The 25,695-nt window shown below is 48.9% G+C and overlaps 1 protein-coding gene across 1 annotated transcript in view; it reads right to left on the bottom strand.

The window, feature by feature from the left end:
• VAPB (VAMP associated protein B and C) overlaps positions 1-24,064 on the bottom strand; it is a 47,251-nt gene extending 23,187 nt beyond the window's left edge. Inside the window, exon 1 of the mRNA XM_037059971.1 lies at positions 23,787-24,064. Within this exon, the coding sequence (XP_036915866.1) occupies positions 23,787-23,844 (58 nt within the window). The 5' untranslated portion in view covers positions 23,845-24,064. The remainder of the gene's footprint in view (positions 1-23,786) is intronic.
• Between the last annotated feature and the right edge of the window lie 1,631 nt (positions 24,065-25,695).

The raw sequence follows: 25,695 nt of genomic DNA, 5'->3' as shown, positions 1-25,695 counted from the left end.
ACTAGTCACTTTCATTCCCTAAAACCACCATTTGCATTAAAGCATCATGTAAAAATGGGGCTGTGCTATGCCAACATGCATATTGATCACCAGTGAATTTAAACAGTGCTTATAAGGTGCAAAGTCAATTTTACAAATTGAAATCTCCTTCCAAAGTTAGACTTTGTACTTTTTAGAGATGAAAAAGACGATTAGGTATCTCTAGCACATACTTTTAATAATTTTTCTTTCTAATCTTCTATTCTGATTTGAGATGTTTATGTAAAATTAGGAACTAAGCATCTAAAATGTGAAACAGAGGTAAAAAAAGGAAGCAACGTAATTTTGGAAGAAGTAAGGACTATTACATAATTTTTAATTTTTCTTCCTTCGCACAACTGGACCAATGTCCACTAGGGCATACACAATGCATGCTCCCCTGGGAGGCGTTCCTGTGACTTACACACTCGTGACCATCATCAGCGACCGAGTCCAAATCCTCCACAACTGGAGAGCGGAACAGACCATTCAACCCGGGCTCCGGCGCAGTTTGGAAATAAAGCCTCAAAACCTCTGGCTGTAAAACTGTGGGGGTTGAGGTGGCAGGAGAAACTCCCAGCCTCACAGAAAAGCTCGCTGGAGAGACCCACGGGGTCCTAGACTGTGCACAAGAGCATCCACCCAGGAGTCAGCACTGGGAGGGCCCAGTTTGCTTGTGGGTGGGTACAGGGGCAAGTGACTGAAAGTTGGCAGAGGGCCAAGCAAGTGGCACTGTATTCTCTTGGACCCTCCCACAAGGCAGCACCACAATCTAGAATGTGGTTTGCCCCACCCAGGTGACTACCTAAGGCCCCGCCCCATACTACCTAACAAGCACTGAGACAAAAAAATATGGCCCAAGTAAAAGAACAGATCAAAGCTCCAAAACTAGAACTAAGCGATGAAGAGATAGCCAACCTATCGGATGCAGAGTTCAAAACACTGGTAATCAGGATGCTCACAGAAATGGTTGAGTATGATCACAAAATGGAAGAAAAAGTGAAGGCTATAAAAAGTGAAATAAAGAAAAACATACAGGGAACCAACAGTGGGTGAAAGGTAATCAGGACTCATATCAACAATTTTGACCAGAAATAAGAAATAAACACTCAACCAGAACAGAATGAAAAAACAAGAATTCAAAAAAATGATGGGAGGCTTGGGAACCTCTGAGACAACTTTAAATGTTCCAACATCTGAATCACAGGAGTGTCAGAGGAGGAGAAGAGCAAGAAATTGAAAACTTAGTTGAAACATAATGAAGGAGAACTTCCCCAATCTGGCAAAGGAAAGAAGACTTTCAGGAAGTCCAGGAAGCTCAGAGAGTCCCAAAGAAGTTGGATCCAAGGAAGAACACACCAAGGCACATCATAATTACAGTAGCCAAGATTAAAATGAAGGAGAGCATTCTAGAAGCAGCAAGAGATAAGGAGACAGTCACCTACAAAGGAGTTCCCATCAGACTGTCAGCGGATTTCTCAAAAGAGACCTTACAGGCAAGAAGGGGCTGGAGAGAAGTATTCCAAGTCATGAAATCCAAAGACCTACATCCAAGATTGCTCTATCCAGCAAAGCTTTCGTTTAGAATGGAAGGACAGATAAAGTGCAAATTCAAGGAGTTCATCATCACCAAGCCCTTATTATATGAAAGGTTAAAGGGACTGATCTAAGACAAAGATGATTGAAACTATGAATAGTAAAGTGACAAGTAACTCCCAACTATCAACAACTGAACCTAAACAAAACAAAAACAAAAACTAAGCAAACGACTACAACAGAAACAGAATCACTGAAATGGAGATCACATGGAGAGTTATCAGTGGGGAGTGGGAGGGCGGAGAACAGGGGAAAAGGTACAGGGAATAAGAAGTATACATGGAAGGTACAAACAGACGGGGGAGGTTAAGAATAGTGTGGGAAATGGAGAAGCCAAAGAACTTTTATGTACGACCCATAGACATGAACTGAGGTGGGGGGATGCCGGCAGGAGTGGGGTACAGGGCAGAGGGGAATAAAGGGGAGAAAAATGGGACAACTATAGCATAATTAATAAAATGTATTTTTAAAAATTTAAAAAATTTTAAAGAAAAAAATAGTAGAACAAAATTTTTTTAAAAATAATGTATTTATTTTCAGAGAGAGAGGAAGAGAAGGAGAAAGAGGGAGAAAAACATCAATGTGTGGTTGCCTCTCAAACGCCCCCACCAGAGACCTGGCCCACAACCCAGGCACGTGCCCTGACTGGGAATAGAACCAGCAACCATTTGGTCGGCAGCCCATGCTCAGTCCACTGAGCTACACCAGACAGGGTGTGAAAGAATTTTTTTTTTAAGGGGTAAATATATAATTTTATTTTTACTCAACAATTCAACTAGAAAGATTATATACATTTATACACACATACAGGTATCTATCTATATCTCTGTCTGGAAAAAGTCCAGCCACTGTTAATACGAGAACCATCTGCACGACACCCATGTAACCACGCAGCCAAGGAGCGTGGACTGGAATGCCATGTGTGAACAATGACAACTTCACTGTGCTAGTCAGTGGGGGCCATTGATACCGTTGAGTGAGTGTGTGTTCTGTGTGGCCATCACAGTCAAAATAACTCAGTGAGTAGAGCGATGAATCTGCATCAGATTTTGCATTAAGCTTGAACATTCCTCCGTGGAAACTATTTGGATAATTCAGAAGGCCACGGGCAACTTCATCTCGACAACACACCCACTCATGCATCACGTCTCGTGCAGAGTTTTCTGGTGCAACATGCAATCACCCAGGTGACTCAGCCCCCTACAGTCCAGATGTGGCACCCTGCAACTTCTGGCTTTTCCCAAAACTATAATCACCTTTGAAAGGGAGGAGATTTCAGACCATCAGTGAGATTCAGAAAAATATGACGGGGCAGCTGATGGCCAGTGGGAGAACAGTGTGAGGTCCCCAGGTGCCTACTTTGAAGGGGACAGAGGCATCACTGTCCTACGTACAATGGTTCTCGTACCTTCTTCAGTAAGTGTCTCTATTGTGCATATTGCCTGGCTGGATACCTTCTGGACAGAACACACACACACACACACACACACACTCACTCACACACTCACATATATATGAAACACAAAACCACAGAACTCCTACAAGTTAACAACAACAAAAATTCTAAATAACCTTGGATTTAGTGATGACTTTTCAAATACAACACCAAAGGCACACTCCATGAAAGAAATAATTGATAAGCTCTACTTCATTAAAATTAAAAACATTTGCTCTAGAATGGATACTATCAAGAGAATAAGAAGAAAAGCAAGAAGCCCTGACCAGTGTGGCTCAGTGGGTTGGACGTCACTCCGCCAAGTAGAAGAAGACTGGGGTGCGGTTCCTGCTCGGGGCACAGGCCTGGGCTGTGGGCCCAGCCCCCAGGTGGGGTGCACACATGCGGTGCCGGATCCCTGCTTCGCTCCAACACTGACGTTTCTCATCCTCTCTTCTTCCCTTCTCCTCTCTCTAAATACAAATAAAATCTAGAAAAAGAAAAAAAGACATGCAAGCCACAGACTGGGAGAAGATATTCACAAAAGACATTATTTGGAAAAAGAAACCCATAGGTGATGAAGGACTGTTATCTAAAATATACCAAGAACTCTTAAAACACTATAGTAAAACCATCAGCCTAATTTAAAACTGGGCGAGAGATCTGAAGAAATACTTCGCCAAAGACACACAGATGGAAAGTAAAACATACAGATGGAAAAATATACAAATAAAAGATGTGGAACATGTCATTAGGAAGCTGCAAATCATAACAGCAATGAAACAACGAAATACCAATAGACACTTATTAGAAGAGCCAAAATCCGCCCTGGCTGGTGTGGCTCAGCGGGTTGAGTGTTGAGTGCTGGCCTGCGAGAGGCGGCAGATCCATCTACTCGTCACACACGGATGTCTCTCCCTTCCCCTCTCTCTAAAAATAAATAAATAAAATCTAAAAAAAAAGGAATGGCCAGAATCTAAAACACTGAACATTAAACGCTGGCAAGGATGTGGCAGAACAGGAGCTCTCGGTCACTATCATTTTGTATGCTGACGGGCATACGAAATGATACAGACACTTCGGAAGACAGTTTGGCTGTTTCTTTAAAAAACAAACAAACAAACAAACAACAACAAAAAACCTCTTACCATACAATCCAGCAATCCATCTCACTCCTTGGTACTTATTCACACTGCCAAAACTTGGAGGCAACCACGATGTCCTTCAGAAGTAGGTAAATGGCTAACCTGCGGTCCATCCAATGGGGTATCGTTCAGCACTAAAATGAACTATCATGCTCAGACATGAGGAATCTTACATGCATGTTACTAAATTAAAGAAGCCAATCTGAGACGGCTACATCCTGTATACCATTCTGGAAAGGAAAAGATCAACGGTTACCAGGGTTAAGAGGAAGAGAAAGGATAAACAGATGGAGAGCAAACCTGCTCTGTATGATGGGTACCATGCTGACCAATGCACATCACACATCTGTCCAAATCCATGGAATGCAGAAGAGCGGCATCGCGCCTGACGCAGACCGGGAATCCTGGGTCACAGTGGCGTGTCAGTGTGGGCTTACCAACCATGACCAACGCAGCAGCCTAGTGCTGGATGCTGACAGCGAAGGGGTCAGCATGTACGGTGGGGTCAGGGGCTTCTAGGAACCCTCTGTACTTGTGACTGCACCTTGCCATGAACTTTAAACTGCTCTAAACGCCACCCCTGCTTTTTTTTAAGAGGAAGAAGAAAGAATCTGGCCTTCATATTAATTCACTTTTGGTAGCACCCTCAACATTTCTGATATTAAATATTATTGAGATTTTCAAATACGCATGCATACAAATGAATAAATAAAATATGTAAATGAGTAAGATGCTTTCTTTTGCATAGATTGCTTTCCTTTCCTTTTTCTAGCCTTCATGAAATCCTGTGTTAGAAACACATATTCTTCCTCTGTATTATGCCTCCTGATGTAGTGACAATACTTTGAAACCCAAATTGTGTGTGTTATCAAGTAAGTTATATATACCAATTTGATACCTAATCTATCAAGTCTCAGCTTTCCAGATATAAACTTAGTTATTAGCTCCACAACAGTTTTTTTTTCCACTGTGCATAAAAAGAGCTGTACTTTATATTCTTGCAAACACATTTTGGTACAATATCTCTCCTTTCTTCAACCATTCCAAAAAGCAAGTTACCGTATTTCGCTTCAACACTGGAAAGATTACCTCCTGGGAAGGTAATAATCTGTCCCCAGAAGCCTAGGGCTGGTGATGGATTTTGTTAAGACACTAAAATCATGCTTGGGGTTTCAATACAGTATCCTCTGTGCATGGGAAAACGACATTAAAATGGAGGGGGATGGGCAATCCAGAGTAAAATCTGTGGGACAGCTCACAGACGCCTTTCGAACAGGCCCCTGGCAGCCTATCTCCACCCAGGGCATCCTCCTGCTTCCTGCATTCCCCACTCGTCTGCGTCGCACCAACCCTCGCATTGTTTCTCTTCTTGTTTATGTAAGTCTTCCTCCTTCCAGAATGTAAGCTCCATGAACAGAGACTCTTCTGTCCCTCTTGTTCACTACTGATAACCAGCACCCAGAGCACTCCCAAACACAGAGCAGGTGCTCAGTAAACTGGCCGAGTCTATTTTGAGCCGAGGCCCCGCTCCCCACAGACAGCCTCCCGTGTGCACGGCCGGGGGGGCAGGGGCGGGGGGGGGTTGGGGGAGTGGCCTCAGAGGCTGCTGCTGCCCCCTCCCCAGCATCACCACCCTTAGCACCTTCAGCAGAGGACTGAGGAGCAACTCACATTCCACTTGTCCCCATCTAGAGTGAACTTCCACGGGAGACTGCTCCTGTCCCACTCATCCCCGGGTGCCCTGAGCCCAGAACATTGCTACTCGTCCACGACACAGTTTCAGTAGAGGTGCTCAGTGTGAAAGAACACCAGCCTTCCCGAGAGGTGACGCGACCCTGGCTGTGGCATGCTTCCTGTGACAGATGCCTACTCCGTAACCTGGGTCCAGAGTCGTGATGGATCTGCGCTGTTCACTACAGGTGGAAGGCAGTGAAAATGTTCACCTGTGTCAACAATGCTTTTGTCATTACTATCCTACAATAACTTTGTTTAAAGTTGCCCCCCCTAAAAAATGGGAAAAAAATCACAGTAACAGATATTCAAAGGGGGCGAGCTCTTAAATAGCCATGAATTCAAGAGTAAGGACACTGGGAGGAGTTTTTTTTTTAATCTATTTTCTTGATTGAATTGTTAGCTCACACATTAAATCAATGCTTTAGAAACAAATAAAGTTTTACAACCAATGTGTTTTTAATGGCAGACATTGGATTCCAATATTTCAGCAGAAAGCCTGATTGTGTAGCTCTTATTTTGAAATAACCACACATAAAGAACGCTCACATAGATATAACTTTCCTGGAGACACCTTGGACTGCAATGTGTCCTGAATTAATAAAGTAACCTCCTTGTGTCCTCAGGAGACAGCCAGCACCCGAGGAACGTCACACCCATTATTACAGCAGGAGAAACCAGCACCAAGAGCACTCCGTAAGGACGCCATTACAGGCACACTGGGAGCCGGCCTGATTGCAACGCAGACGCCAACCTTTTGGACCACTCTCCTGCGCACCAGGCTCCTGGTTCCTCTGAGCAGCAGGGAGTAAGACCAGTCTGCCCCGTGGGGAGGAAAGCTGGCACAAAGGCCCAGTGGGTGAAAGCACTATGGAGGATCTGAGATGGAACTCGGGAAAGCCGCCCCCAAAAAGACATAACACCAGACAACAAAGAAAAGCCAAAGAGCCCTGGCTGGTGTAGCTCAGTGGATTGAGCACGGGCCTGCGAACCACACGATCGCGATTCGATTCCCAGTCAGGGCACATGCCTGGGTTGCAGGCCAGTTCCTGGTTCCCGGCAGGGGACGCACGAGAGGCAACCATACATTGACATTTCTCTCTCTCTCTCTTCTTCCCTTCCCCTCTAAGATAAATAAATAAAATCTTAAATAAAAAAGAAAAGCCAAAGAAACGGGAAAGATACCTGTGGCTTATGCTAATAGATAAACAATTAGTAGTCAGAATATGTAAAGAACTCTTTAACAATAAATGTGCTAAATCCCCCAAAAGTGCCCTTTTTGTCACTGAATTCATCTAACATTCTTAATTTTTTTTCAAATAGTGAATAGCTTTTAAAAAACCGCACGGGCTGACTCTCTGGGCAGTTTCAGGGGGATGCACTCAGGGCCAGAGCCCCTCCTCCGTACCCGGCTCTTCCACTCCGTGTTGGTACAGGACTGTACACACAGACAGGCGCTACCTTTCCATGTGCTGGTTTAAACCGTCCCATTTCACTTCTGGCCTTCAGTGTGGCGAATCATGTTCTACTTCCAATGAAGCACTGGTAACGGGCGTCTGCTGGCGGCCATGAGTAACTCTGTGAGGAGTCCGTACTCACTGCATGCGGACCTCGTTTGTAACGGGACCCAAATGCGGCTTCAATTTCCAGACACCTTGACACAGGATAAAGTTTTCCATCATTAGGTACAAAAAGGCACCACATCCTCATGAAGTGCTACCCATGGAAAAGAACGGACCAGACCTGTACCCAAGAGCAGACAAGTCTCACGGACATGCTCAGCGCCGCAGCGTCCCATCAAGGGGAAACCGCAGCAGCCACAGTTTGCACTGGGCCCTCTGCAGGGCAGAGAGAGGGAGGGGCGAAGGGACAGAAGCGGAGCTCAGACAGGTCTTTAATTCTCAGTGCAGTTTACTTAATACAGAAAGATTTAAACAAGTGTAACAAGTTACTAAGAGGTATTCTGAATTCAGGTGTTGTTTACTGCATTATCTGTGTTTTTCGGTACTTAAATCTTGTCCACGTGAAAAGAGCTGCCCGTACTTCACTTCATGGAAGGTCCAGACAGCGTTCTGGTCGGGGAACCCGCCGCCCGGAGCGCCCCGGGGAGCGCACTGCCGGCCCTGACTGAGGGTGCTGGGGGGCAAGGGGCCACGCTGAGCACGGGGCAGCAGCAGTCACACTGCTTCAAGACAAACACAAACCCAAAATTTTGACCAAATCTATCGTAAAAACTCTGAAGACTAAACGCCTTTACCTACCTCTAGATCAACACGATGACCACTTTTTTCTAATGCCACACTCTCCTAAACAGAAAAGTAGCTACCGGGGTCACATAAGGACGCAGGTTTCACACATCATGTCCACACTCAGCAGCAGGACAGACCACAGTGCGCGGCTGAGGATGGTTTTAGGGTAACGTATGAATTTTATATATCATGTCTAAAAGGATCTTAGACTACTTAATAAACTGAGTGTTTTCAATGCATAATCTCTACCCCACTAACAAATAGCTAGTCATTTTTCTCTATTTAGAAGACCAAAATCTGTGATTACAATGATCATGAAAATAAACAAAAAGATAAGCAATATTCCACTCCAAATAAAATCCCACCTAAATTGGAGCGTGGCAAAGCACGAGTCATTTTGGTCAGACAAAGCAGGAGCCAACACAGACGTCAGTGACGGATGTGAGTGATGAGGGAGAAAGAGGTCCCGATTTCTCAAGGTTGTACCTGTGGTTTTAGCTTGACTGAGTTATAAATTAACAGTCTGAGCCGAGCACACACAGTCAGTATCAGCGGGGGTGAAAACCACCCCTGTGTTGGACCCTCCGTGGACATGACAGGGTACAGAAACGCTCCCGCCAGCAGTAGCGCATCCCGACGCCCGGCAGACACGTGTGAGGCAAACCTTGGGCGCGCTCTGCGCACTCGGCACCAAAGGTGGGCCGGCCTGAGTTTCCAATTGGTGAGCAATGGGGAACGGCAGAACAGTGTGTGACCTGTCCTGGCTTCCTTTTCAGGGGAGAACCTGCATGGCTACACGGGTGAGAGACAGGACCAACTAGGCCTGTAGCTCCTTAAGCCAACTCAATAGGGCCCGGGGAGGCGGGGGGCATACTTCATGTTCCTTACCTTCTCCCGTAAAAGTTACACTCATTTTCCAAAGTTTTGCTCAAATGCCTTCTCTTTCGAAAAGGCACACCTAACCGCCTCAGTCAGAAAAAAAGAGCCCCTTCCTGACCCGTGCTCTAACCACGGGCGGGCGGCTGACCCGGACCCTCCAGGTGGACCACACCTCTCCGGGTCACAGTGTCCAAACCGCACTCCCGTGACGTCCCACCCCCTCGCCCAAACCCACTGCTTCCCAACTCAGGGAAACAGGCTTCTGTTCACCAAAATGCTTGTCCACCAGCGGTCACCTGGTCTTCTCTCTTCTTCTCCCACCCAACACATAACCAGCAGCAAGTTCTGCTGGCTCTGCCTCCAGGCTCGAAGCACTTCTTATCACCTGCTCTCCACTGCCACCATGCAGGTCCCAGCCAGAGTCCCTGTCACACTCTTGCCTGGATTTCTGCAGTGCCTAGGGCTTCCACACATGGCGGCCCCCACCTCCCAGACCCCTCCCCACACCAGCCGCGTTCTCTGAAACACAGGCCCCTGCTCGCAGTCCTCTGCGGCTTCCCATCTCCCGGCAAGACCCACAGTCCTCCCTGCAGCCTGCAGCCAGCAATGCCCCTCCTGTGCCACTCCATCCCTCCATGGCGGGAACAATGACCTTGTTGTCCCTAGAATACACTGCGCTCATCACCACCTTGGGGCACTGCACTTGCCTTTCCCTCTGTCTGGAAGGCTGTTCCCCCAAACGCGCGCGTGACTCGCACACTCATTTTACACAGGGTCTCTCAGTTCAGACGTCACCTTCTCAGAGGCAGGGCCCACCCAAGCACCCTCTTCAGGACATAGTCTGCTCCCAAGCAAGCCCCTTTACCCTGTAGCTCCCTCGTTCAGCACCCCCCAACTCTGCAGCAACTTGGCTCTATGCCCCTTTTCACTCAGTGCCCACCTTCCCCAAAGGGTGTGCTCGGTAAGGGAAAGGTTTCGCCTCGGTCTGTCGAGCTCTGGAACGGCACCTGGCACTCCGTAGGTACCAAGTAATGGGCAAGCAGAGTGCTAGGTGCTGCCCCAGGCCTCGAGCTAGAGCCACACCTGCCCGGAACGCTGGGAGGGCGGGGAACGGGCCTGGGGGCCATTCCAGGATGCCCCAGGGCTGACGAGGACGAGTTTCTGGGGCGAGGACTCTGAAACAACGCATCTTGACAAAAACTATCAAATGACAGTGACAGCAGTGAACACTTAACAATGCCAGGTCTGTTTTAAGCACGGTACGTGTGTCAACTCACTTAACCCCTAAAATACCCCATGGTGGGGACTTGGAGGCACAGAGAAGGTAAATATTTGGTCCAATGACATGGCCTTCCACATGGCAGATCCCGGGTTCACACCCAAGCGGTTGGCCCCTGAACTTACGCTCTAACTGCAGAGCTGTGTTCCGCCTCTTGATGCGCTGAGGAGTGGGCGGAAGGTGACAGAGGCTCTCTGCAAACACGGCGGGTGAAGGCACGCCCATGCTGACTATGGGAAGGCCTGGAGGAGATGTGGTCAAGGTGCCAAGGGCCCTGAGAGGGGACCTTAGGGTGTGGTCAGAGTAGAAGGGGCTCAAGGGAGGCGAATGAAGCTGAGAAATTGGGGGGGGGGCAGCGTATCTTCTTACGCTTTTAAAAGCACACATATAGTTTAAGTAAAAATAAGTTGTGAAAGCCATCTTAACCATACCCAAGTCTGGCAACTAGCTCTACATGAGGAAGTGGAAAGAAAAATATTAAAAGTGGTTCTAGGAAGGTAAGTGTGAGGAAGGAAGATGGGTTTTCTTTTTTTGATCATGGGTTCTAAAAAAAGTCCTCATTGCCTCACCAGCACCCAGTACGAACCAGAGACAAAACACACATGTGCGTGGCATGTCTGTGTGTGCACCTGAGTGTCTGTCACTCGGGACAATTTGAAAATACTGCATGTGTTTAGAAGAGAAAATATCAGCTGAGATTTTCCCCCTAAAGCATGGCCTGATTTTGAAAGGCTTCGCTACAGCCTAATAGGGTTGTATCACTAACCCATAAAAGCTGGGAGGTCGAGGAATGTTTTAAAATAAAGAAATAACCCGATCAAACCTTAATTTTAGAATAGTAACTCTGAAGACTGTATACAGGACAGCTTGAGGGAGAGGGAAGCAGCGAAGAGTTAAAGACAGAAGGCCGGGACTGACAGGGGGCAACACTCCCGGTGGGAGAGGCCCGCACTCGGGGTGTGGCGGTGGGGGGGGGGGGAGCGGGGGGGCGGCACTGCAGGCAGTGCTGGTGAAAATGGACGGAACGGAAGGGGGAGGCGCAGGGAGGGGGCGCGCACTGACTTTGGGACTTCTGCCTCTCCCAATGGAGTGCCAGGGCCGTTCCCGAGACATGGAAGACACATTTGATGGGAACGAGGTCAATCGCTAACTCGGGGTGGAGAAGGTTCAGACCGTGATGCTTTCACGACGACCAGATGGGCAGGTGAGAGGTTCCGGACTTGGCAGTCGCTGTGCACTTAGAGCGGAGGGTGGTTCCGATGAGACAACACACAGAGGAGCCTGCGAAACGTCAATGGGCAGTAAGACGACAAAGACATGTGTAGTTTGCCAGGAAAGTCAAAGCCAAGTGTCACAGAGAGAAACCTGGGGAACTGAGAGGGTTTCGGTGGAGGGGTGAGGTCTCAGAATTGAAAGGAAAGTGATGACATAGATGAACGGAGAGTCACTGCTTAGAAAAATTCAGTTACTGTAGGATGAAGACTAGGCACATGCTTAAATTAAGTAGGGGAACAATCTGGAGGCACGTGATTTCTTTTTGGAATGGAAAAGTCAAACAGGTATATAGGCACTGGAAAGGAATAAGTAGAAGAGAAATTCAAGGCACCAGAAACAGTCTGACAATGGAGCAAGACACCATCAATGACGGGAAAGGTCTGAGTAAGGAACAGCACGGGAGGAGAGGGTGCTGACTCTGAAGTCCCGGGGGCAGAGGCCCGGGAACGTAAGTCTGCAGGAGAGAAAAACATGACCGGCCCTCAGCAGGAAAGTCTCACGCACTTTCTGGATGAACTGCACTGAGCCTGCACCCAGCTGCTGCCCACAGCAGCCTGGCCGTCCCGCAAGCTCGCTCCTCCCTTCTCTGTGTGCCGGGACCAGACACCGTGAACTCCCTGAGCACCTCTGTGCGCCAAGCACTGTGCCAGGCGCTGGGGCCGGGGGATAGAGGACACCATCCAAACAAGGCAAAGGTCCTGTTGATTAACGGGAAAAGAAGCCACCAAATTCACTCACTGTGATGAGTGTGGAGGCCCAGGGGAGAGGCACATCGTGCGTGGAGAGTTTCAACAAAGTGACCTCAAGTGAGGCCAGGCTGAGCCTTGAAGTGGAGGGAGCAGTTAAAGAGGGGAATGAACTCATCAGCCTGAGTGCTGGAAACACTGAGTACCGAAGTCCACGGCCAGGAGGAAGGAGAGGCTGGAGCGTGAGCATGACAAAGAACAAGGGTGACAGGCGCCCACGGTTTTCTAGGCCTTGTTAAAGAATTTAAACGCTATTCATTTGGCACCGGGCAGACATATAATGATCTTAATCAAGCAAGAGATAAGCGCAGATCTGCACATTTGAAAGTGCCATCAGTGTGGAGAGGAGTAGGCTCAGTGCAGGAAGACCAATTAAGAGGCTATCACAGTCGTCAGGGGGACGAGGCAGCTGCGGAGGGGAGGCAAGAAAGAAGGGGCAGATCAGCCACGAGCTCTCCAAGTTCATCAGCAGTGTAGGTGTGGGTACCACTCAACGAGATACGCACACTCTGGAGGACAAAAGTGAAACGGAGTGACAAGGAGTACAGTTTGGGCCCTGCTGCATTTGGAGCCCCTGTGGTCCTCCCGTACGTGGGCTTGGGGTGGGCCTGGCCTCACCCCTAAGTGGTGACAAAGGCCAAGGGTACTGGCAGAAGAGCCCCGAAAAGGGGAAAAAGGAAGACAGGGAAGCAGGGAAGTGAGAGAAAGACAGAGGAGAGGAGTAAGGAGAGGGGCAGAGGGAGAACCCATAACCCTCCGCACTACCAACAGGACGCCACAAGGAGTGGGCCAACGTAGCAAGTGGGTGGTGAAGAGAGCCACAGGGGAGCAGGGGGAGGGAGGGGAGAGTGTCGAGGGGCAGGGTGGCAACAGGCATCCGCACTACAGAGCGTGCACAGGGGGTGAAGAACAGAAGCGCAGCAGCGGATGTGGTGAAGGAGCACACGTTAAACTCCACGTTGAACTCCCGGCAACGACTTTAGCAGGAGGTGGGGAGGGAGAACGTGGAGATCCAGGCTACTGTTTTCAGCAGTTTGCCAGGATCAGCAGTAGCAGACACGACTGAGAAAGCGGTTATCCTCTCTTAAGGTGGACGAGACAACGCTCAGTGCTTACGGAAAAGGCCTGATGGCCAAGCACTGTGCCCATGTTGGGTACAACAAGGAAAGAAGGAACAAATCTTGCTCTGAAAGGAAAAGGCAACAAAGACATCTGTTTAAAAATAACGGTGAAATAAAGTAAAAGACCCACACGAACTGGCCCTGTTTTCTCTGGACTCCTCTGGGTTCCCTCTCAGGTTCTTCCCCCTCTGCCATTCTCGGAGCAAAATCAGAGGTCAGCTGGCCCCTGCCCCCTCCCCCCTCGTCAGCTGTGACCCTCCGTTCCTCAGTCACATGCGGAGCTGTGAGTGAGCGCGTCTACAGATTCTCCAAGGAGTGACGCACCGCTTCCCTTCATCCAATTAGGGAAGCGGCGTCTGACTTTAAAAGGTCAAAGAGCACAGAGTTAGATTTCAGAGCCGTCCATCAGGACACATTTACATGCCAACGAATCGATCCACCAACAGGGTGAGAATTCAAATAAGCATCTGCAAGGACAGGCCTTTGGTTTCCCAGCAAATCCCTCTTTTCACTCTTGTCGAGGCTCTGTTTCAAATGGTCCCACCAATCACTGACAAGACGGCCAGCTTGGGGCTCTGTCCCCTCCCCTGGGGTTACTGGGAGAAGAAAACAATGATAAGAACAGGGCATATTCTGTTCGTCTCCGGTGGTTAAAACTAAAGACACGAAGTCCATCAGAGCCTGCATTCCAGCAGGGAAGACAAAGCACCCAGTCGGCGAGGCCCCGGAGAGTAGGAGGGGACAGACCTGCACAAGACACGCGAACCAAAGATGCAAAGTGATGCAGAAAAAACTGGATGAGAATCTCTCCAATACTCAGGAAAAGTTCAAGGAACGGCGAGCTCCTAAACAGGAGCACGAGGAGTCTGCTGATGAAGTACGTGCAGGCCCCTGTGCAAAGCGCTGGCGGGTGCTATGAGAAATGCAAGCTCCAGCTTCTGTCTTCAAGGGGATTTCCATATTTCTTCTTCAGATAAAATAAACTTGAACCTCTCAAACTTAGGGCTGGAAAAAAACCCAAGATGCAGAGTTCAAGCCTCCCCATCCAACAAAAGAGAAAAGCCAAGCCGAGGTGGTCAGCAGAGCACCCCACGCAAGGGCAGGAGCCTGAGCCCCTTGGTAATGCAAAGCACCCAAGCCTCAGACACTGCCAGACAAGGTACACATGGACACATGTTGCCAAGTCCTGGTCCTAGATTCTCCCCCCTCTCTCTTTCTTTCTTTATAATTTATTAATTTCAGAGAGAGAGGAAGGGAGAGGAAGGGAGGGGAGGGGAGGGGGGAGGGGGAGAGAGAGAAACATCGATTTGTTGTTCCACTTACTGATGCACTCATTGGTGGGTTCTGTACGTGCCCAGATCAGGGGCTGAACCCCCAGTCGCAGCTCTCCAGACGCGGCGCCACCGAACTGAGCGAGGGCAGCGCTCCGATTTCTACACTGGAGATGGCACCCCTGAGTTCTCAGACAAGGTCCCGCTCCCGTCCTCCCCTCCTCCTACCACACTGCAAATGCGGAGCCACGCAACTAAAAGGCTAAGATGGCACCGACGCCCCACACGGTCTCGGTGGCAGACACTGAGAAAATAAAGGACTTCGAATGGGAAGTGGGGTGGTACCAGGGAGGGGACAGTGTTAACATTAGCACACAGTTCTCAATACAAATAAATGACACGATTGGAAGTGACTGGGTTAGGACACAAGTACAAATGTTTCGGGCAGTCACGCTAACGCTCCAGAACAACTCCGCACTCCGTGCAGGCGGTGCCGAGGAGGCCATTACTGGGCTGCAGGCCCCGTAAGCTCCTCTCTTCTTCTGCCTCGTTTCTCTTTCAACCCTTTCTCCACTCCCAGGGTCCTACCTGCAGTCCTTTCATCATCCTAACAACAAAAATAAAAAAACTGAGAGCCTTCCTAGTCAATCACGTTCCCACTCATCTTTTCAGGGAAGAAATATAGCCAACATAATGATAAAGAATGTGGGCTTTACACTCCAAACAGACCTCGGTTCAGATTCCAGCTTCACCTCTAATTCAGGTGCACAAATTATGAATCCAAGCATCACTCCTGTATCCACTTCCTGGGCCTGTTGTAGAACTAGATGAGCATTTACAGAAAAATATCCAGCACACAGCACAAGTTTGCCCCATCACACACCTCAAAGGTCACCTTCCCTGTGAGAGCCAAACCAGGAAGTGGAATTAACACAGCGTTTTCTAAGCTCTAATGGGGGGCTGCGTCCACACTCTCTCTCCCACACCAGTGAAGCTTTCAGAAGATGGTAACCGAGCCAACCCGGCCTCACAGCCATGTTATATTCCACCAGGCGCGATGGGGCCACCGGTCCATAAAGGAACCCTCAAAGAAGGAGTTGTTACAAAGGTACAAGCCCCAAACATGCCCAACCGGACCACCATCAATCATACACACAGTCACTCTATCCACGTGTCTCTAAACCCCCCTGCGCCCACGGCCTGGACGTCAGCTCTAAGGGAAACGCCTTCCCAGAGAACATCTCACACGGGTAAGACAGCACCTCTGCTCCTCACCTTGAGTTTATCTCTTACAGCACCGGCGAACCCTGTACCCCTCCATCACTCACCTTTATCTGTTTCCCCGCCTAAGGCAGGGGCCCACTGGGAGCATGGGGAACTAAAGGCTCGACAGTTTAAAGGCTTGTACAGTTTAAGGTGGCACCTATAAAGGCCACTGATTTTAGATATTCTTATCTAAATAAGCACCCTTTCAAAGGCCTTTACTCCCCACTTTACAAATCTGCAAACCTACCGAGATCTTTACAACACGCGAGTTCTGCCCCACCTCCCAAACGCAACAGGAGAATGCAAAAATTACTCTAAGGCTAGTGTTTTATAAATACAGCCATTAAACACCACCAAAATCTGATTTTTTAAAAAGTGAATATTCACAAGGTAAATAAAAAAATGATTTGGAGTCATCCATGTGAACTTTTAAAAAAGCATGGGAAGAAATCCTGCTGAAAAATTCCGCAGAGACTAATCCTTAATTAAGTAATGCTCTTAATAAATCACCCCGACAGCTACTAACACCTCCTCAACGTTTCCAATTCCACAGCCCCCTCCCCCAAAAGCGAATCCCTCAATGAGTCCATCTGAAAGAGCTGGCAGGGACACACCGGGAAGAATGAGCTCCCGTGCGACAGACCTCGGCTCAACCCACACCAGTGCTTACCAGTGTGGCCTCACCCACAGGCGAGCTACCTCGCCCCTGAGCAACCCGCCTCACAAGACAGTGACAGATTAAATGAGACCAAGAATGTAATGCATTTCCAACAGACCCTACACTCTGTGGACTGTATTCTGGAAATTAAGCATCTATCTTCTAGAAATGTTTATTGTTCCCTTACCTATCCCCCCAGCTTTCTGCAAAATAAACGCCAGCGTCCCTGTGACCACTGCTCTTAACTCCAGACGCAACCCACTGAGGGTGTGGGGGAGCCCACCACTCCCCCACGCAAGTCTGCCTCTGTGCCGAGACCCCCGAGGCTGTTTTCTCTTCCTCTCCACTCTCTGAGCACCCTCCAGCATCCAAAGACAACCTGGACGTGTAGGAGCCATGACGGCTCCAAACCACGTCGAGAGCAATTCCAACCTCGTGGGATGGTCCGGGGACCCAGCCCACTGTCTTCGGGTAGGATCCAAAAGACATGAACGACGCTCTCAAACTCTCTCCCGAAAACATTTACAGACAGCCCCTGACTTACAGTGGATTGACTTCAGACTTTCTGATTTAATGATGGTGTGAAAGTGACACGCATCCAGTAGAAACCGCGCTTTGAATTTTGATCTTTTCCCAGGCTAGCAGCATGCAATGTGTTACTCCCTCACAGTGCAGGGGGTGGGGCGCCTCTGCCCGACTTGCAGGCCAAGGGACGCGCCCTGAGCACGTTTCAGGTGCGCTAAGTAAGCTAGGGTGTTCGGTTAGGGCCGTTGTATTAAATGCATCTTCTACTCACAACGTTTTCTGCTTACAGCGGGTTTGTGAGCACGCAACCCGACTGCAAGCTGAGGGCACCTGTACACCCCAACCTCCTTCTGCCAAATGAACTAAGGCTGCGGGAGCTGCTGAAATGCCAACTGCACACTAACTCACTGGTAAGTGCACGCCCACCAGCAACTCTTCCAGTGTCCAGCTGGGTGTACACCTGTGCACACACGCACACCCAAAGCCTGACTGACACACTACTCGATACAGATGAAGAGAAATACTAACCTGCCCATCAAAAAATGACTAGGATAGAGCGCGGGCCTGCGAACCAGACGATCGCGGTTCGATTCCCAGTCAGGGCACATGCCTGGGTTGCAGGCCGGTTCCTTGCAGGCTAACTACCAGCAGGGGACGCACAAAAGGCAACCATACATTGATGTTTCTCTCCCTCTCTCCTTCCCCGCTAAAGATAAATAAATAAAATTTAAAAAAAAGATTAAAAAAAATAAAAATAAAAATAAAAAAATGACTAGGATAAAGGACAAAAATGGAAAGGATGAAGGGAAACCCTATGAAGCTGTATCTGCAGCGTCATTGTTTCGTGCGGTTAACGCTAAAACGTTACTAAAAGCGAGCCCTCGAGGTTTTCCTGGAGAACTGTCCCAGTTCTACGGGACTGTCCCATAGTTCTACAGGGAAAACCTGAACTGCCTGAACAGTTTTCTTCCCACACAAGCGGGAACCCTAACACATTAGGGCATTGTTTCTAGACATCAACAGTTTCTGTAAAATCAACACAGTTAATGCATTGAAAAATAGACATTCTAGAGATACTATTTGCCAGACTGATGTTTTTTTAAATCATCTTAAAGTGACTGTCGAGATCGGTAACTTTGTTTCCATAACAAAACTCTTTAAATAACTCTTGTTTTTAAAACACTAGCACCCCAGACTGTCGACCAAAACCTTCAAAGAACGTGCATCCACACTGAGCAAGGCCAACGCATCCGGGTCCACTACGCCGGCGACCCCTGCAAGGGCCTGGAATGACGGAGAGCGAGGGAGCAAGCCTGCAAACCAGGGTGCCGCTCTGCCTCTAACACGGCCCCGGCCTAAGGGCACCAGCGGGAGGCTCTCACTGTACTTGGTTAAGACACTCTAAGGCAGCCCTGTCCTGACTCATGGAACTCGGCACTCTGCCTTCCGCTTCCTCGCCGCCGTGCTGAAAGCTGTGCTCATTCGTCCCAATCACGGGGCTCTTTCAGATGGCAAATTTTTCAGACAAATGGAGGATGTGTGAGGCAATCTTGGAGATAGATAATTCCTTATACAAAACTTCAAGCTTCAGGTTCTAAAAATGGAGCCTGAGGGTAGTATTTGACCACCACACCCCTCCCCCACCCCCTGCTCCCCGGCCAGTTGTCACCTACTTGGTGGTAATACTGCAGGGTCAATGCTCTCAGTGTTTTGCTGTTGGCACTGGAAAGAAAAATACTACATAATTTTAGTAAGAGATACTATTAATAAAGTTTAAAAGCTCATCCCTTCAATAAGCATCAATTCGGACTAATCACTTTAATAAACCCACACGTGGATACAGAACCCCCAGGCAGTCACGAAGGTAACCGTGATGCCCGTCCCACCCACGTTCCCCAAGGAGCCGCCACGGCGTCCCAAACATTGTGAGCACAGCCAGGAGCTCGCCGTGTCTTCCTCAAGGGCTCATGCATCAAGACAAGTAAGTGGCTGAAAGAAAGGCAACTTCTATTTCTTTTTGTCTCCCAGGAACAAAACTTCTGGATCTAAGGAGATTTAAGTTTGACTCAAGTTTAGCAAGTTTAATGCCATTTGCTTCTGATGAGCAAGCTGGTTACCAGTGAAATAAATGAGGACAATCTAGTCAGGACAGGTCTAAACCACTTCCATAAAGAACCGCGGGCACACCGCCAACACTCTGTTGTGCCGTCACCCATGGTCATGAGACATTACGGAGATCAGGGCGACACTGAGGCCAAAGAATTAATGCTGCCCTTAGCGTCTGAAAGACAAGTACTGCACTGAACTGACTGTATGTACGGGGTTTTAAGTTTCTGCTTCCTAAACAATGTTAAGTTACACATTACCGTATTTTTAGGACTATAAGATGCACCGGACCGTAAGACACACCTAGGTTTCATAGGAGGAAAATAGAAAAAAGAATCTTGAAGCAAATAATGTGATAAAATATTTAATAACATAAATAACTTAGCCCCAACCCACAGCGAGCCAGGTAAGCTATATTCAGACTATGAGACACACCTCCATTTTCCTCCCAAATGAGGGGGGCGTCTCAGTCTGAAAAATATGGTAACTTAAGGGGTAAACTCGTGATTCTACATATGCTTTCCCTATACAAAAGATAGTATCACCAAACTCTGTCCCATCTACAGTACCCACATTCCTATCTCCCCCCCAGGGAGGTACCCAGCCACACCAGTCCATCAGTATCCTGCCTGACAGCCACCCTGGCCGACAGCACAACCTGAGACTTCTGGAAGGCCACTGGTTCAGTCTCAGAACACAGCAAAGGTAAACATGTCCACAGTTGGTTTAAACCTTAGCCCCTCAGCTCAGAAGGCTGGCTAACGGTCATTCTCACTTGAGAGCACCACATGGTGGTGGGAGGGACGAGAGATGTGCCAGGGTGTGAAGAGGGACTGAAGAGGTTTGGACAAGGACCAAAATACAGAAGACGCACTATTCACCATGGACGCCATCTGAGGACAGGGAGAGGAGAGGGAAGAGCAGACCCTGAAAGTGACTCCTCCGGAGGCTCTCTCTGGGCTGGGCAACCAGTGGGGCCTCAAGAGGGGATGGAAAGGAAAGCACGAGGCCTTGGAAGGAGTGAGGTCGACAGGAAAGAGCGACAGCGCAAAGCACACGTATCACACGCTTATAAAAACCCTTCACTCTTCCACAAAGGCCCCCGCCTGACCAGGAGCGTCTTCCCATCTCACCGCAGCTGGTGCCACAGCGCCACGCCAGCAGTCTTTCTCTGGACACCAAACCCAGTGCAGCACGGTGCCTCCTGTGAGACTGACAAGGCCATGCGAGTCTGTGTTCTCGTCTCTTCGGTCATATACTTAACTTCGACGTCAGCCAACAAAATGCCCAAGATCAAACAATAAACAATCCCGTATCATCCTAGGCTGCACTTGAAAGCTGATCATTTTTTCCTTTGGATGGTAGGTATTTTAATTATTACCTTCCTAGGTGAAGTTAGCAACCAAGTTTGATTCCTCATCTAAATGAACCACCCAAAGTCAGAGTCATCACCCTGAGTAACCTGGCAAAGACTAGATAGTTCTCATCCCAAGATGAATGACCTCTATACAGCAAGCCTGGGTATTGAGATTCTGCTCATTTAATTGTTTCACTGATCAGCTTAAGACAAACAAACAAATAAACAATCTCACCAAGTGGTTTATACATGACTGCAGATGCCTCTTCTGAAGTCACGAGCCAAGAGCATTCAACAACTTGACACCGCAACTTCTCTTGGACCAGTTTCCTAGCAAAAACACCCAGTGACTCTGGCCATCGTTATTCTGGCCAACCCAGGGCTAGAGAGTTCACTCCACTGTATCTTTTAAGTAAAAAAGGTGAAAGGATGAAATCAAATGTCTAAACACAAGCACCAGTCTCTGTATAGTACTGTGCATTCACAACACCTTCTAAACAATAACAAAGCTTTTATAGGAGGCAAGGTAACCATGAGCACCATCCCCATCACTAGGGAAGGATCCCAGGCTTTGAGGAGGGAAGTGGCTAACCGGTGGTCAACACTGGGGACAGGTGGAGGTGGCTGAGGTTGCAGGGGATCAATCAAAGAAGGACCAGCTAAGGAAAAGCATCATAGCATGACCTTGGATACCAGCGGCATCTGCGCACAGAAAGCCTTAGATCTGACCCCTACCAGCCAGCCTCTTCTACTTTACCTTCTGACCCCAACAAATGCCCTGCCCATCCTTCTAGAACTACTAGGGGCATCTAAAAGGAGCCCAGGCAGCTCAGCCTTTACATGCGACTTCCCCTACCTGACACGCTCCCCACCCGTTTCTTCTTTTAGCTGCTTCCATCTGACCTTTAAACTTGGCTCAAATGACACCTCTTTGAGGAGCTGACCTCCTTACTGCTCTCAGAGCTCTCTGGGTTACCTTACATCACTGCACTGTCCTGGCTGATTCCACCTTTTGCCCCCTTCCCTGGACCTAAGCTCTAGGGTTGGGAGTTGAGGGACCATCAGGGCACACAGGTGATGGGACTCACCTTCTGCTGGTTCAGGCACATGGAGCGGGCACTCAGTAAGTGTCTGCGGGCGACATGCGTGAACATGCTAATTCCAACAGTAGCCACGCCAGGCTTCCCTCGACATTCCCTTCATCTGCCTGGGTTTCCTTCCCAGCCTGGCTCCTCTGGGCCAGGAGAACATCACGTAAGCTGAAAGACCCTCATGGAATTATGACGCATGCTAGGTTTTGTGGTGGGTTTTGTTTTTGTTTATTTTCATTTTAAATGGAAAACCTCTGGTTCCCTATACATTGGGAGTCACTCTGAATTGCTCTCCTGGGGGAAAAGTGACAACTACCGTCACACCATGCTTCCCAGGAGTCAGACAGCGTGCTTGTCAGGAGAATGTGCTTGTCGGGAGAATGAGTGAGTTCTGAAGTTGGGGTTCAAATGTGCCCTTTGCCAACTGGGTATATGTGGCCAGCATCCGGTCCACCAATACCTCCTGAACTCCTTACATGGGCAAGTGCTGGGGACAGAGCGAGGCCTGGCCCTTCCATCTGCGGAGTCTCGCCTGCCATGTGTGTCCCCTTATTTAAACAGTAAGCTCTGTGACAGCAGGGACCTCATCTGTCTTGTCCACTGCTTGCCGCTCCAGTGCCACAGCACACATGAAAAGAAGGAATGGGTGAGTCAGGCAAGGTCCATGTGGTCCAATGGTGCTTGTATTTTGCTGGAGAAGGTAGGCAGGGCGGGGCGGTGGGGGTGGAGAAACATGAAAACTATCATGCAGGAGTGTCCAACCTGCAGCCCGCCGCAGCAGGCAGCGCAGGACGACTACGAATGCGACCCAACACAAAATCGTAAATTTGCTTAAAACATTAGGAGATTCTTTTGCAGTCACGTGTGCAGTGTATTTAATATCTGGCTCAAGCCAACTCTTCTCCCAGTGTGGCAAATGACGAGGAAAGGTTGGACACCTGCTACAGCACGGGTGTCAAACTCATTTTCACCGGGGGCCTCATCAGCTTCCCAGTTGCCTTCACATGGCCAAATGTCATGTTAGGACTGTGTAAATGCAACTACTCCTTAACTAGGGGAAGGAGCTCAGAGCTGCGGCTGGGTAGAAACAAGGTGCCAGCGGGATAAACCAAGGTGGAGGGCCGGGTTCGGCCTCGGGCCTTGTGTTTGCCACCAGTGTCCAACGGGTTCCCATTGGGAGGGGCCCTGGCTTGGCACAAGCGCTGGCCGCACACTAGGCCTCCTGTGGCTTCTGCTCCACGCAGCTCTCGGGAGGAAAAGCATCTCCTGGGAGGAGAGGCAGCTCCCGCCCTGGCAGTTTCCCAGGACTTGCACAAACATGGGTAACAGGCTGAGGAGACGGCACAGGAAAGAGGGGCCAGGTCCCATCAGACTCCCGCGGAGGGTCCTTTCCTTCAGGGGTGGCCCAGATACCTGCTCGGCTCTCTGGGCATTCAGCAGAGAAAGACCAGATCCTGTCCTCATGGAGTTTCCCTTCTAGTGTAGAAACGCAATACACAGGGAGCAAAACGGTCTTTTGGGGGTAGCGGGAAGTGCGTGCTGACCACAGAACCACGAGCTAACAGGGGACGACTCCACGTGTCCAGGTTGGGTGGCCGTTCGAGCAGGCCCGTCCAGGAGGGCGGTGACAGCTGACCTAAGACCCGAAGAGGTCAACCTCGCAGACAGCAGCGAAGAACCTCGCGGGCAAAGACTGTCACTAAGGCTCACACTCACGAAGGAAATCCCACAAACTCGACAGTAAGTTAAAATGGCAACTGTGCCAAGTGACTGGAAAGCAAGGCGCGCACGGGAAGGCTCTGGGGAGGAGTGGCACAGACTCCTGCACCCGGGCTCCCGGACGCCCGGCCTTCGGATGCAGGCGGCCCTCGCCACTTTGTGGGGCGCGGGGCGCCCGCGCTGTCGGGTGGGGGCGGGGGCCGCGGGCCCGGCGGGGTCCGACGTCACCGCCGCGCCGGCCGGTCCCTCCGGAGCGCGGGAGGGGGCGCGGGGCGGCAGGGCCTGGCACGCGGCCGAAGACGGCCGGCCTCCGGCTTACCTCGGAATTTGAGCTCGTGCTGCGGCTCGAGGCTCAGGACCTGCTCCACCTTCGCCATGTTCCTCAGCGGCGGGACACCTCTGGCGGGGAGACCCCTGAGAGGTCACCTGAGGCGGGTGGAGTTAATGCTGCGCCCCCTTTAAATTTGGGAAAGGGGGGGCCGGCTGGGGGTCGGGCGGGGGTCGCTGCGGGGTGTGCGCGGAGGGGGGGTGGCCTACGCGGTGCAAGCGCAGGGGCGGAGGGCGAGGGCGAGGCCGCGGTGCCCGGCGAGCGCACGGCACGCACGCAACGACGCACACAGCGACGCACGCACGCACGCACGCACGCAGCAGTCTGGCTGGCTAGGATCTTAGCGCAATCCGGCGGCGGGAAGCTGCGCTCCCGGAACTGCTCTTGGGGCAGTGCGCAAGCGCGACGTTGGCCTCGGGGGCGGGGCTGGAAGGGGCGGGGCGTCGCGCTGGACTGGAGGCGGGGCTTGCCCAGGAAAGAGGGCAGCCTCCTCGAAGATTGTGTTTCAAGTATCCGTGGGGACTATCAGTTGTGTTAAGTGCTTTATTCAGTAATAATAATAACAATGAACTTCTAATTTTCCCCTGTTTATGTAGTGCCAGGCACTGTTAGAGACTTTGAATAATAATGAAAGTACTGTTTATTCTTATTATAAATAGGTTTATGGGTAGACTATGCGTTCTAGGCACCGTGAAATTTGAACAGCAGTAAGTATAAATAGTTGCCAATTATTGCTTGTTTATCTTGTGCCACTCTGGTGAACGCTTTCAATAACAGCAACAGCTAAAATAAAAGCTATGCTACATTACATGTTGACTGTAACCAGCAGTGTGCTGAATGAAACCTTTACTAATAGATGTAACGAATATTTAGAAATAGAATGATCAAAAAACTGACCTACTTCCTGCCCTGTCACAAGAGTTTATTGGAGAAACAGCCTTTGACTCAATAACCACACAAATAAGTTATGTGATTAAAAATGACTGGGAACCCAGTTCTGCTTGGCCTCAAAAGCGAAAGCTACCTCATTACTGCTATCTAAATTGTACTTCATTATATAATGTTTACTACAGAAAATATGTGGTAATAGTCTGCTATATATAATAAATGAAACAAACACAGCAAATAGTTAACAGTGTTCACTCTGTATGGTGGACACACGTTCTTTATACTATTCTTCCCGCTTTTCTGTATATTTGAAATTTTTTATAATAAAAAGTGGTTGTTTTAAGATAATCTTTGTCTTTTAACTAGATCCTTTGGTCCATTTACACTTATTATATTTACTGACATAACTGAATTCATTTCTACCATCTAATTTTGTGCTTCCTATTTGTCATGCCTATTTTCTTTTTCCACTCCTTTCTTCTTTAGGGCTGATTTTTTTTTCATTCCATCTTTCTTTTCGACATACACTCTACTTCTGTTGTTGTAGTGATTACCCTAGAAATTTTGCCATGGGTACTTACATAATCCAGTTTTTTAAATACTTTGACTTGGTCTTCTCAAAATATAAGAACAGGATACTTTGATCATCCATCCTCTCAATTATATGCGTTAATCGTAGTGTATCGTAGGTTTAATCTTTTCCTCTTTCACTCTATGAGTTATTACTAAGTTGTTTTAGACAGTCGATGTTAGTTTAGACTCAAACACACAATTACCAGTTTCTCTGCTTATCTTTTCTTGAATCTCAGACCTCATAGCTAGGACCACTTTACATTCTATTTCAGCAAGGACTTGTTGGGACAGTTCAAGCAACGACAATAAATAACATCTGATTGGGTTATGACCCAAAGTAGAAAATAAACATCCATGAGTGCATACTGATATAAATAAATGATTGAGTAAATAAGTAGACTAGAAAAGTCAGAAAAAATCCCCAATACTTTGTATTAGC

Source organism: Sturnira hondurensis, unplaced genomic scaffold (assembly GCF_014824575.4).
Source record: "Sturnira hondurensis isolate 20B ecotype Veracruz unplaced genomic scaffold, ASM1482457v3 Scaffold0011378, whole genome shotgun sequence".
Classification (NCBI taxonomy): domain Eukaryota; kingdom Metazoa; phylum Chordata; class Mammalia; order Chiroptera; family Phyllostomidae; genus Sturnira; species Sturnira hondurensis.
This window is presented reverse-complemented; position numbering and strand designations above follow the sequence as displayed.